Here is a 14,860-nt window from a genome sequence, read left to right as displayed (position 1 = left end):
CACGTGTGTGTGTGTATGCGTGTGTGTGTGTATCCGTGTGTGTGTATGTGTATGCGCGCGCGCGCGCGTGCGTGTGCGTGTGTGTGTGTGTGTGTGTGTGTGTGTGTGTGTGTGTGTGCCTGTGTCTGATTGTTGTGTGTGTGTGTATTCGCGCGCGTGCGTGCGTGCGTGCGTGCGTGCGTGCGTGCGTGTGTGTGTGTGTGTGTATGTGTGTGTGTGTGTGTGTGTGTGTGGCTACTTGTACGATTTATATTGCTAGCCCAATGAGATACCATGCAACAGTTTAACGTGATAACCCACACTTCGGGTGGACGCTCTACCAATTCGTTTAAATATGTCTGTGAATCTGAACCTATTTTCAATATTATCATCTTATATATTTATTACTTAATGACCAATGATGTGCGCTTTATTTAAACACGTTTAGATCAGGATAATACGCAATGATTAGCAGAGTCTTTAACATGTTAAAGCATGTTTAAATTCTAAACATTAGGTAATAAGGACGTTGTGCTTAGGTAATGTGTAGGATGTGTTAGCTCAGTTCATGTGTTTAAACCCTGAACGTGTTAAGATAGTCACCAAATGCGTATTGCGTTTAGTAGTAAAACACATTACTAAACATGTTAAGGCCTGCCTTGTTTATATTCTAAACACATTTTGTACGGTGTAGAATAGGTCCCCAGTTCTGTTTGTTTATTTGTTTGTTTGTTGTTTAACGCCGCACTCAGCAATATTCCAGCTGTACGACGGCGGTCTGTAAATAATCGAGTCTGGACCAGACAATCCAGTGATTAATATCATGAGCATCGATCCACGCAACTGGGATACGATGACATGCATCAACCAAGTTAGCGAGCCTGGCCACCCGATCTCGTTAGTCGCCTCTTACGACAAGGATCGTCGCCTTTAACGGCAAGCATGGGTTGCTGAAGACCTTTCTTCACGGGTCTCAAGTACCGTATTCCTGTCGCATGAAGTGACCAAGTGGCTCGGGTGGTCAAGCTTGGTTGATTGCGTGTCATCGTACCCGCGGCGTAGGACGTTGGTCATTATTTCGACCCTGCTCACTCAAGTTGTCAAACCTTCCAAACGTCCCCGATGTTGATGTTGGAAGCGGTCGTAAAATATGTTATTGGCAGCATTCACCAGCTTGTAGTGAGAACATTCCATCACAAGAGAGAATGAGTGAGTGAGTGAGTTGGGTTTAACTTCGCTTTTAACAGTATTCCAGTTATATCACGGCGTGTCAGCTCAATGTGGGGGGAAAGCCCGAAGTGATGCAGGTCTCAGACGTTTACCACTTCGGTGAAACCCACGAGCACGGGTATGGTGCTGACAAACCTAGAAACATAATCGGGGCGAACCGGGATTCGAACCCACAATCATAGGTTTCTTGCGTGCCCAAGGGACGCAACTCTGCACAGCGACTGGGCCACCCGTGCCCCCCACAAGAGAGAGTGAAAACATCATTGACATCTATCTAGCTTGATTCTTCACTTCGTGAGTCAAACCCTTGGACGGCTGTACACATTTCAGAATCAAGAGTTATTTATGTCATCAATGTAACAATAGACATAATACATATCACATACTTAGCGTTGCTTCAATTTAGATTCTTCATGTGGTTCCGTTGTAGCCTTCTCTGTACATTATTATCAATAAGGGGGGCACGGGTGGCCCAGTCGTCTAAGGCGTCGCGATTCGCTGTGCAGAGTTGCGTACCTTGGGCACGCCAGAAACCTATGATTGTGGGTTCGAATCCCGATTATTGTTCTAGGTTTGTCAGCACATACCCGTGCTCGTGGGTTTCATCGAAATGGAAAACGTCTGAGACCTGCATCACCTCGGGCTTTCCTCCCACATTAAGCTGACACGCCGTGATATAACTGGAATACTGTTAAAAGCGGCGTTAAATCCAACCCACTCACCCACTATTATCAATCTTTTACCTGAACATAACAATCCTCAATAAACAGACGAACTCGTGACAATCAGGGGAATGTGATGTCGATATGTTGAAATGACCTGGGTGCCGTTGTACGATGCGATGTAAGGGTGTCGTAGCTCCCGTACCTTATCAGAGTCTTACGACAGTCGTAGCGTTGATGTTGTTCTGAACAACGGCACCGTGTTGCACATCTATTTGAAGCTGGTGGACAGAGCGTCTGTCTGGAGAGTGGAAGGTCGGTGGTTCGAAACTCGGCGTCATCTTACCAAAAGTTAAAAGTGGGACTTGTTGTAACCCTCTCTGGCACTAGGCGTTGAGGGGATTAAACAAGGACTGGTCGGCTCGGAGTCAGTATACTGTGTCTGAATAGCCATGTTAAACAGTCGCTTGGTATCTCATTGGGCGAGCACTCGAACTAGAATAAGCAGCCAAACACGCTGACACACACACGCAGAGACGCACGCACACACACACACAAACACTCATTCACACACAAACGCACGTACGCACGCACACGCACGGACGCACACAAATACACACATGTGCATGCGTGTTTATAAGTGCAATAATGCGACGTTAAAACCCATTTCACCTCACACTTCTAGTTGAATCGGTCAGTTGAATTCAACATCTAATTGATTTAATCCCGGAGATATGAATGCACGTGTATATATGCTTTATTATCTTAAGTGTGTTGCGAGAAAATTCATCAAACCCTATGAAATATGTACAAAGCTCCATCACGTCATACTTTCCTTTTTTCCGGTATTAAGATAGCCCCAGACACGAGACATAGGGATTGGGATTGTCTGTTGATAACATCCGCTCAGCAATATTCCAGCTGTATGACGGTGGTCTGTAAACATTCGAGTTTGGACCTGACAATCCAGTGAGTGACATCATGAGCATCGATCTACGTAACGAGGATACGCCATGCTTTAACCAAGTCAGAGAGCCGGACCACCCGATCCTGTTAACCGCCGCCGAGCAAGAGGTAAGCAACACCAATTCTAACCTTGAACTTCACCGGATGGGGTTTGGGTTGGGGTTGGGCGGAGGTTTTTTCTTAAACAAAAAACATCTTGACGTATTAAAACAGATTGTAATGCACCTGTGAATGTAATGTGATAACCATGGAACAGTTTCATCCAGGATCTGTCCCGTAATAATAGGCTACCGGACTGTGTCGCATGTTCCGTGTCTCCCTTATCTAGAATTGTTTGGCACCGTGTCAACGTTGTTCACGTGTATATTGGCACGGCATCTAGCCAATCTGATTGCTTGGTGCCATAACGTGTAATGATAAATAAATACACACAATATTCATAAATGGCATTCTTATTGTTTAAGGGTATAACTCATGAGCATGCAATTCCCCACGTGGGTAAAAGAACCCATTTCTGATTCCCTTGGCGTTCAATTGCTGGAGGGTAACTTAAAGCGGCGTCTCATTCGGTGTTGTTGCCCCGCTCGAAACTAAGGAGATAATAATAAGCTATTTGATAGGCATTCCAGAAGTTGGCTAGTAAATATGAATCCATACAACTTCATGGATGAAAACTTCTTATTTCTATGGGGGGCACGGGTGGCCCAGTCGTCTAAGGCGCCGCGATTCGCTGTGCAGAGTTGCGTCCCTTGGGCACGCCAGAAACCTTGGATTGTGGGTTCGAATCCCGGTTCGCACCGATTATGTTTCTAGGTTTGTCGGCACCATACCCGTGCTCGTGGGTTTCACCGAAGTGATAAATGTCTAAGACCTGCATCAATTCGGGCTTTCCTCCCACATTAAGCTGCCACGCCGTGATATAACTGGAATACTGTTAAAATCGGCGTTAAACCCAATACACTCACTCACTCACTCACTCACTCACTTGTTTCTATGAAGACACCGCTCTTGCTTGTACTCATTCCAGCTTGAGAACGGTGTACGAATCTGCATCGAAATGTCGCTATCCCAAGTAACAATAAGTTGTATTCCTATCAGGTTGTATTCCTATCAAATTGTATTCCTGTTAAATGGTATGTTTTCTTTATGGGATAATACAAGGAAGGGCCGGCTCTGCGTGTCTGAGTGGGGTATCAATGTTGAAATGCGGCATGGTATCTGAGTAGGCCAGTATTTTAAAGCTGGTATGAATCCGGACTAGCTTAATCAGTCATAAATACAACGCGACGTTGAACTACTTTTCACCCCGCTTGTACCAGATGATGTAGCCACTTCCAAGTCATCGTCAAATTAGTCCCAGAGTTTCACTGGAGACCGAGAACATGCAGTGTACAGACAGACACCGGACCATTACAGAACCACAATACGTATTTGATCAACGATAAACACGCAACTTTCACTGTTTTGTATTATTTTATTCATGTTAATACTATGCTCTATCTGATTGTACGAATACATTTTCCAGATTATTCAGATAAGGACCAACATTCTCGACACAACATGCTTGGTGAATTAGTGAGTATGGTTTTACGCCGCTTTTAGCAATATTCCAGCAATTTAACGGCGGGGGACACCAGAAATGGGCTTCACACATTGTACCCATGTCGGGAATCGAACCCGGGTCCTCGGCGTGACGAGCGAACGCTTCAACCACTAGGCTACCTCACTGCCCCGCCATGCTTGGTTACTGTAATGAATATGCATGAGTCGTTCCGCATCTCAAACAACCGCTTTCCTGCAATTAATGCTGACGAATAACTCATCTCAACACATCTCATCTCAAGACATTCCACAAATTGTACTCATGTGGGGAATCGAACCCGGGCCTTCGGCGTGACGAGCGAACGTTTTAACCACACACCGCCTTTTGTCTCCAAATGGACACAAGTACCACTCAGCTGCCTCAAAAGAGGACAAGAAACACAAGAAGCAATAGATATTCACACATTCCTCACCTGACTCATATATCATTAAATAATCAGTCTCTGTTTCTGTAAATCAAATGAGTATATCTGTTTGAACCCAAAAGCGAACTATTAATACAGGATACGATCTTTGAAGATGGTTATTTTATATTGAAGTATATGGTAAGCAGTTCTTAACATGTGTTTGTTGAATTACTGAAGAATACATTGTCATGATTACATAAAAGGTCCAAGAAACAGGTGCTTGCCACGAGGAGGATTCAGTCCTGGCCAACATAATGTCTCCGATATTGCTGCATGCTCTTATCATGTTTGATTATGCCGCTTCATGTGGATTGTATTTTATCGATAAAAAAAATGTCTACCACAAAACATTCACTGTAGGGTATTTTTCACAAACAAATATTTGTTTCAGAAAATACTTGAACAAATATGCATAGAAATGCTCTCTTTTACACACAAAATTCATCGTTCATTCCATATGCTTGATGCCGTTTCCGAAATAATATTGATATCACTATAAAAAAATATCCCTCCCTTTTGTACCTGTCCTGTTGTTCGGAAGCATCACAAGGCATTTTCCTCCACGTTGTAAGCCGGATTGTCCTCTCCGTGGCTCCTGTGGCCGGACCTGGTGTCCGGTAACTTCTGGATCAGCTTGTCCCAGAAACAGGTGCTTGTCACCGGCAGGACTCTCTCCCTGTCAATATAATGTCTCAGGCATTGCGGCATATTCTTCTTGTCAATAAACCCCCACGTGACCATAATCATACGATGGTTTCCATTGTTGCCAACGTCCTGGGTGGCCGAGTGACGGAAGCATTCCAGTGCAAATCTGTTTTGTGGGAACGTGTTATTAACAATTGCTATAGTACAGTGACTCTTCTGGATGTTAAACATGGCCGACTCACGAGATAGGATGTCATTCTTGAGGATATACAGTTTGAACTTCCTCCTTCCCTCGGTGAGTTTTGGCACCAATGATTTCTGAATCCACCACAAACATTTGGGATCGGATGTGTCATACAACACCACCGCGTCGTATATACACGGGTCGGTATGGTGGTGACCACTTCCGGTTCCGGTGTCACAAATGGGAATGAATCTCGCGTAGCATACTGCGGACACCTCTTTACGACAATACACAAGTAGGACGATCAGTGGCAGAAATGCGGACACCACGCACGCAACAATCACGGCCGTTTTCAGAGCATCAGGAAAGGGGTCATCACATTCGAATCGATCCATGTCAACACGACGTATCTCTTCTCCTTCACACATAACGTTCCTGCGGTCGTATACTCTGCTTGAGTGTCTTTCCATCCACAGACGGAACTCCTGATTGGGACACGAACAGAGCAAGGGGTTGCCAGACAATCTAATCCATCGGAATGTGTCGAGATGATCTAAGTCAAGCAGCATCTCTGGAAGGATGTGATGTATGTTGTTATCGCTTATGTCTATGTTTTGAAGTGACGGGACATTTTTCAAAAGTCCTTTACTAATGTGCGTCAAATGATTGTGTTTTAAATTAATGTCCTTCAAATAGTTTAGTCCTTGAAATAGGGAATTTGGAATTGCTTCTAAATCGTTAAAGCTAAGGTCGATGACGAACACATGGCCGAAGTCTTTAAACACATCCTCACCAAACGACTCAACGCCACTATTATTAAGGAAAATGTTTTCTGTGTAGTGAAACCCCTTTGAAATTTTCTCCACGGTGTGAAAGTTGTTCCCATCAAGGTACAAGTATTCCGAGTCGTGCGGCAGATTCTGCGGTATATCGGTTAAGTTGTTTCTGCACACTGTCATATAAACAGATCCCCCCTCTTTGAGAACAAAACAGTCACATTCAGGGGGACAGTTAGATGGTACTGGACACATGAATTCCCGGTCGGATAGCTTGCGTATCGGTTTGACGATCATGGACGGATACGTCGTGCATACGTCAACATCGTAGTCGTATGTGGACATCTTATCGACTGTATCCGTGTCAAGCCAGCGCTCTTCCAGCCACACCATCCCACAAGAACAGATGATGGGGTTCCTTCTGACGAAAAACATGGCACCAAGACGGGCATTAAATAATGGTACGAACGTGATGGAATTATTAACAAGCTTGACATATTCCAGAACATCCATATTAATGAAGGCATCGCGAACCACAGATTCAATACCACACGATTCGAGGTTGAGCCACTTCAGAGCTACAGATTCATTCCTGTTGTTTAAAGGTGCTCTGATAGCTTGGATGTTGTTGAAAGAGAGATCAAGATGTTCTAGATGTCTCAGTGAGATTCCATCCAATAATTTATCAATGTTCATTATATGGTTCTCACTGAGGTCAAGTCTGCGCATAAGCTTAGACTCATGAAACAGGTCTTTTGCAAAGTCGAGAGTCAGTCCATTGCTCTTTAAGCTAAGCTCCTCTAGTTTCGGAAGTGTTGAAAACAGCCCATCGCTGATGGTCGACAGTCTGTTCTCGCTCATGTCAACTATTTGAAGACTCGTCATGTTTTTAAACCAATCCGACGCAATGTAACTGATGTCGTTACCCTGGAGATATAGTTCCTGGAGTTTGAAGAGGTTGCCCATGGATTTCATTGTACTGATCTTGTTGTGGCTCAAGTGCAACTGCCTCAGGGACGATGGATACTCTATAGCATGGTGAACTAAGTGATTTCGTGACAGATCCAAGACTTTAAGGCGTTTCATCTGGGAAAAAGATCCCTTCTCAATTACACTAATGTTATTTGACTGTAGATAGAGTTTGCTAATGTTTCCAAGCCCCGTGAACGATTCTGCATACACTTGTTGTATATAATTATCTGAGAGATATAATTCTTTGAGAGATAGCAGTGATATAAAACTATTGTTATTCAAATGGTGGATTTGACTTTGTTTTAAATCTAAAACTTCCAGATTGTGTAGGTGTAGAAATGCTTTCTGGAATGTGTCATCGATTTTAGCAATTTGATTATAACTCATATTCAAATCCTTTAATCTTGTCATGTCATGAAATGTCTCAATGCCTATCCCCTCCAGCATGTTTTGGCTTATATCGATAAACTCTATCACCGAATCGTTATGCAGTAACCGTAGCGGTATATGGGACAGGTGGTTTCTTGAAAGATCGAGATGTTTTAGGGCATCAAGTCGACAAGATGACCCAGTTATATTTGAAATTACTCCATCTGATAGCGATAAGTATTCTAAGTTACTACATGTTTCAAATATTGAACAATTGAAGCTCTCAAGCTCGTTGTCATTGATGACAAGCCGTTCGACGTGTTCAATACCACCACAGAAGGACTTAGGCAGTTCAGTAAAATGATTCCCTGAGATGTCAAGAGTTTGTAAAGATGACAGCCCAAAGAATGGTTCTTCAGGAAGCGCGGCTAGTTCGTTGTAAGAAATATCAAGAAGACCAAGCTGACTTAGAGACTTAAAGTCTTCTCTTTTCAGAGCTGATATTTTCGAATGGCTGACATCAATAACTTGGACGCTTGACCGGAAGTCCGCGGCACAATAAAACAGATTCCCCGGGAAAGAGGTTAGAGGTAGATCCTGCAGGAGCAGAACCTCCAGACTGGACACGTTACACAGGAGGCTGTCAAAGAAATGCTCGATCTGATTGTTGCTGAGTGAAAGCAGCTTCATCTTCGCCATATCATCGAAACAGTGCGGAGGAATTCGGAACAGATGATTGTGAGCGAGGTCCAGGACTTCTAGGTTGGACAGCGGCTGGAGCATGTCACGGTATATCGCATCAAGCTGGCAAAACACATAGGAATCTCTCTGCGTTTGTTTGTGCGGATGTGCTGCCATCGTCCTGTCTTTACATACACACTTCTCATAATGGCCTGTGTATATTCTCTGAGCGCGGCAGTTCACGGCGACGTACGAAACATTCTCCGCCTTGTGCCGCCATGTTGACGTTATGGCGTCATAGGGGTGATTTTTGACGCACGTGACTCGATACCGTGTGGCGTCATAAACACAGTCGCCATGTTGGGTTCTTGGGTATGACATTTGGCGGAAGGTCCCGTTCATCCATCTGTAGCTGAATGTTTTCAGACTGACAGAAGACGCTCGCGGATATACACACAGAAATAGCACCACACTCGACATGATATATACGAGCATTCCGTCCATGTTGACAGCAGGCATGACGGGCTTCAGTTTCTCTCACCCTGACATCTGAAACCAACAATACAGTGAACATTAGCCGTGCCCATGGCAACAATGGCTTCACGTGAAATATGAAGAGGTCTGTATTAAAGGGCCGACTGTTTGATATTCTGGAGTGAGGGATAATTGTCTTTTGCTAGAATAACTCAGCTCCTTCCCCACCCCTCCCTCCAATTAATCAATTCGGACATATTTGAATTGTTTTATTTAATTTAGTGCGACGCCACCCATAATCACTCCTCACGATTATTTAAGCGGTTGCCCCATTGCAAGTGGACTTTTTACTGTAGTGTGAAGACTTGACCGCAATATACAGAAAAAAGGAAAGTCTCGTAAAAATACATAATTATGCAAACCGAACCATTCACTAAGATATGTCATTATTAGTTTTCATTTCTTTCATGTATGATACCAATCGTAACATCTGTACAGAATTCGATTTGTTTGTTTATCTCTGTTGTCTTTAGGGCGGTCGGGTAGCCTAGTGGTTAAAGCGTTCGCTCGTCACGCAGAAGACCCGGGTTCGATTCCCGACATTGGTACAATGTGTGAAGCCCATTTCTGGTGTCACCCGCCGTTATATTGCTGGAATATTGCTAAAAGCGGCGTAAAACAATACTCACTCACTCACTGTTGCCTTTGCGCCTTGTTAGTTCATTTTTATTAAATTATGAATCATGTTTTTGAAGCGAGTTAGTGAATGTTTCGTTGCGTCCCCAACCTAGTGTAAGACATCATAAAATAGACTATGCCAATATGAAATCGAATTACTGATGTCAATGACGTTTTTAGAGATGACTTCCACTTTTAAAGAAATCGTCACAAACGAGGCGTGACAAAGGCATCCCTAGCTGTGATAGTGACTACTCAGAAATAGTATTACGTTTGGACATTATGAACAAGTGAGTGACTCATGAAGAGGTTTTCACCGAATTATGTTTCGTCCCGAAAATGTATTCCACCAGCCGCACGTACCTCGAGATGTTGAGTCGCTTTGGATGTGAGATCCATGGGAGCCGCATGGAAGTTTTTGTTTGTTTGATTGTTTGTTTGTTTGTTGTTTAACGCCGTACCCCGGCTATATGACGGTGGTCTGTAAATAATCGAGTCTGGACCAGACAATCCAGTGATTGAGCATCGATCCACGCAATTGGGATACGATGACATGCATCAACCAAGTCAGCGAGCCTGACCACCTGATCCCGTTAGTCGCCTCTTACGACAAGCAGAGTCGCCTTTTACGTCACGCATGGGTTGCTGAAGACCTGTTCTACCCCGGATCTTCACGTGTCCCGCATGGGAGTAAAACGTGCTCTGTGAGCGGATTGTTCGCGTTATGACCTGTTGTGCTAGTGTGTATGAGTGAGTATGGTTTTACGCCGCTTCCAGCAATATTCCACGGCAGGGGACACCAGAAATGAGCTTCACACATTGTATCCACGTGGGGAATCGAACCTGGGTCTTCGGCGTGACGAGTGAACGCTTTAACCACAAGGCTATCCCACCGCCCCTATGCTATTTCCTGTGTATGTTCGTATAACGTTAGCTTTGTATAAAACAATCACAGCTGTCACTACGTATTTATATGAACACATCTGGCACCTTCTGGGGCGGTCGGGTAGCCTAGTGGTTAAAACGTTCGCTCGTCACGCCGAAGACACGGGTTCGATTTCCGACATGGGTACAATGTGTGAAGCCCATTTCTGGTGTCTCCCGCCGTGATATTGCTGGAATATTGCTAAAAGCGGCGTAAAATCCAACTCACTCACTCACACTCTGGCACCTTCTATTCACGACAACTAGCAAATCTACCGAACAAGTTAATTTGTTGTTGTAAAACCCCAAACCAATAAAGTTATTTTATTCCGGCATTTTCCGGACCAAATAAATGTTAAAGTTATAAATTTCCCAAGCCCTTTAACCTCATAATACTAAATGATTGGTCCGTTTAGGGTCCATTGACACTGCCCACTGCAAATCTTGGTACAGTAAATATTGACCTTAACCTACGTTACCAATGGCACATTTATTAGAACCTAATGGTAGCTGTCCGATGAAAACCCACTCCAGATAATACTCATGTAAGTGACGAGGATACAACATCATCAAGTACTTTCCCTTACCATCGAAACCGATTTGAAGGAACGTCACTCTTAATGGACGCTCTGCATAATGATTAAGCAGCTAGTTTTGATCGGAGCATTAATATATGTCTCAATAGCCCCAGGGTACTCGTGCAGCTAATGCCTAAAACCTGTAAATAAGATATATTATTGTATGAAGTATTACGTGGTTGCCATAGAGATGACCCCTACGCACGACTTGACTCGCTAGAGGGTCATGGTGACCATGCTAAGTGTTACACAATGAACCCAGTGTTATCACCATGGAAACCGATAGTACGGGAGGGTGGGGGGTCAGCTGTTTTGGCAAGGGCGTCTTCACCATACACAATTACCTTTCTTTTAACCATTAAAATAAAGTAAATAGATATATCCAACCATTCGTCATCCCATCGGGTAATAAAAGATCAACTTTTCCGTCTCACAAATTATCCCCGCTGTATTGAATTGTAAGGTATGTGGTGTCGTGTTAAAGCCATTTCGTGTCGTGTTATCGCCATGGCATACCGTGTTATCGCCATGTCATACCGTGTTATCGCCATGTCATACCGTGTTATCGCCATGTCATACCGTGTTATCCCCATGTCATATCATGATATCGCCATGTCAGACCGTGTTATCGCTTTGTCTCGTCGTGTTATCGACATGTCGTTGCGCGTCGTCGCTATTTCGGTTTTTGCTGTATCGAAATATCGTATATCGTTTTGAGATATTGCAATATCGTATCGTACTATTGCTTTGTCGCGATATTGCGTGGATATCTCAGGGCGATATGGCCCTTAATCAGCCCCAGAGGAAAGATATTCAGAAGAAGGGGGCGAAAGAGTTTTCTGAAGTTCTGGGACGCAATCTCTCCGCCTTAACATCTATATCGCAACCGCGACACTACGAATTCAGCACAATAACGATAGCCGTGTTGCCACACTTCTCTGTGCAAAGTGTTTGAGTGGCAGAGCAGTAGGCCAGTAGAACAGGACGTGTTTACCCTTTTAGGGATAACGATAGCCGTGTTGCCACACTTCTCTGTGCAAAGTGTTTGAGTGGCAGAGCAGTAGGCCAGTAGAACAGGACGTGTTGCCACACTTCTCTGTGCAAAGTGTTTGAGTGGCACAGCAGTAGGCCAGTAGAACAGGACGTGTTTACCCTTTTAGGGATAACGATAGCCGTGTTGCCACACTTCTCTGTGCAAAGTGTTTGAGTGGCAGAGCAGTAGGCCAGTAGAACAGGACGTGTTTACCCTTTTAGGGATAACGATAGCCGTGTTGCCACACTTCTCTGTGCAAAGTGTTTGAGTGGCACAGCAGTAGGCCAGTAGAACAGGACGTGTTTACCCTTTTAGGGATAACGATAGCCGTGTTGCCACACTTCTCTGTGCAAAGTGTTTGAGTGGCAGAGCAGTAGGCCAGTAGAACAGGACGTGTTTACCCTTTTAGGGATAACGATAGCCGTGTTGCCACACTTCTCTGTGCAAAGTGTTTGAGTGGCAGAGCAGTAGGCCAGTAGAACAGGACGTGTTTACCCTTTTAGGGATAACGATAGCCGTGTTGCCACACTTCTCTGTGCAAAGTGTTTGAGTGGCAGAGCAGTAGGCCAGTAGAACAGGACGTGTTTACCCTTTTAGGGATAACGATAGCCGTGTTGCCACACTTCTCTGTGCAAAGTGTTTGAGTGGCAGAGCAGTAGGCCAGTAGAACAGGACGTGTTTACCCTTTTAGGGATAACGATAGCCGTGTTGCCACACTTCTCTGTGCAAAGTGTTTGATTTGCAGAGCAGTAGGCCAGTAGAACAGGACGTGTTTACCCTTTTAGGGATAACGATAGCCGTGTTGCCACACTTCTCTGTGCAAAGTGTTTGAGTGTCAGAGCAGTTGGCCAGTAGAACAGGACGTGTTTACCCTTTTAGGGATAACGATAGCCGTGTTGCCACACTTCTCTGTGCAAAGTGTTTGAGTGTCAGTGCAGTAGGCCAGTAGAACAGGACGTGTTTACCCTTTTAGGGATAACGATAGCCGTGTTGCCACACTTCTCTGTGCAAAGTGTTTGAGTGGCAGAGCAGTAGGCCAGTAGAACAGGACGTGTTTACCCTTTTAGGGATAACGATAGCCGTGTTGCCACACTTCTCTGTGCAAAGTGTTTGATTTGCAGAGCAGTAGGCCAGTAGAACAGGACGTGTTTACCCTTTTAGGGATAACGATAGCCGTGTTGCCACACTTCTCTGTGCAAAGTGTTTGAGTGGCAGAGCAGTAGGCCAGTAGAACAGGACGTGTTTACCCTTTTAGGGAACACTGTTTTCAGTGATCTATTCATATCATTTTCACCAACATTTCGCCTTTCATACCCAGTAGATTCTGATCGATACAATTGATGGCCTAACAAGAAAATGCCGCAAACTACTAATCCGCTTAAAACGACATTGTGAATAAATGCCGTAAATAAATCGCCTTGTCTCGGAATATCTGAAAAACATACACTGGCCTCGTAAATATTTTTTTTGTCAATGAGATGTTCAACATTTATTGTTACGCTATACCAAACTGCTAGGCAAAACAAAAATATAAACACTTGAAAATTGAATTTGACCAAAAAAGTATAACCATTATCAAAACGTCACAAGGCTGAAAACAGTTGTCGAAACAGTGGGAACTTAAGGCCCCAAACTATGATACCCGTATCAAATACATCATCGTCGACACGCCATTTATTATATTATACACCGTCAAATGTGAGGTATACTTTCTTTTGCCCGGCAGTATACCTATAGACCTCCCTGCTATCATGCCCGTTCAGTCCTGTGCCAGATACACCTGAGCTCTAACATATACTTTCTTTTGCCCGGCAGTATACCTATAGACCTCCCTGGTATCATGCCCGTTCAGTCCTGTCCCAGATACACCTGAGCTCTCACATATACTTTCTTGTGCCCGGCAGTATACCTATAGACCTCCCTGCTATCATGCCCGTTCAGTCCTGTCCCAGATACACCTGAGCTCTCACATATACTTTCTTTTGCCCGGCAGTATACCTATAGACCTCCCTGCTATCATGCCCGTTCAGTCCTGTCCTAGATACACCTGAGCTCTCACATATACTTTCTTGTGCCCGGCAGTATACCTATAGACCTCCCTGCTATCATGCCCGTTCAGTCCTGTCCCAGATACACCTGAGCTCTCACATAAACATTACATGTAACTACAAGTGATCATCAGGAATATCCAAAGAGCTACAATACATATAAAACGTCAGCGCCAGAGAATATCCAGTCTCGATTATCCGCCGAAACAGATTGATTCCATTGGCCTTCGCGTCACACCGCCCTTCATTCACATGGCAGGAGTCCATGCTGGAGGCATGTGTGAACATTACATACAACTTGCACAGTGATCATAAAGAATGGTAAAATAGTAAGACTTACTTCAGTGAGTCCCGACTAAGTCCAGGCGAGGCACAGCTGGGGTTCTGACCAAACGACTCCTTATTTCGGTACAAGCAACAGTTACATAAAACTATCTGCGCCATCACTCGTAAGTGAGGGTGGTAACTGATGGGCCGCCCATACGCACAGTTCATATTTTCCCTTAATGAAGTGAGGTGATTTGGGTTCAAGATTAGATACATCGGATTATTTCAGTGTACAGTATATTTCCAAGTACAGTACAGATAGATGGAGTATATGCAAAGTGGTTGCACAATAACAAGTGGTAAAAAGTGCAGTAAAAGTACAATT

The 14,860-nt window shown here is 44.2% G+C and overlaps 1 protein-coding gene across 1 annotated transcript; it reads right to left on the bottom strand.

Moving 5' to 3' along the window:
- Nucleotides 1-4,302: 4,302 nt before the first annotated feature.
- LOC124131287 (slit homolog 2 protein-like) lies at nt 4,303-14,651 on the bottom strand. The gene is made up of 2 exons (XM_046494472.2): nt 14,549-14,651; nt 4,303-9,022 (listed from the first exon to the last, which is right to left on the bottom strand). Exon 2 carries the CDS (start codon nt 8,990-8,992, stop codon nt 5,390-5,392), a length of 3,603 nt encoding a protein of 1,200 aa, XP_046350428.2. The 5' UTR covers nt 8,993-9,022; nt 14,549-14,651; the 3' UTR covers nt 4,303-5,389.
- Nucleotides 14,652-14,860: the final 209 nt, after the last annotated feature.

Source organism: Haliotis rufescens, unplaced genomic scaffold (genome assembly GCF_023055435.1).
Source record: "Haliotis rufescens isolate VD_foot unplaced genomic scaffold, xgHalRufe1.0.p SCAF_114, whole genome shotgun sequence".
NCBI classification, from domain to species: domain Eukaryota; kingdom Metazoa; phylum Mollusca; class Gastropoda; order Lepetellida; family Haliotidae; genus Haliotis; species Haliotis rufescens.
This window is presented reverse-complemented; position numbering and strand designations above follow the sequence as displayed.

Excerpts from the sequence above, each read along its gene's own strand:
- LOC124131287 (XM_046494472.2), bottom strand. The coding sequence starts at position 8,992 with ATGCCTGCTGTCAACATGGACGGAATGCTCGTATATATCATGTCGAGT.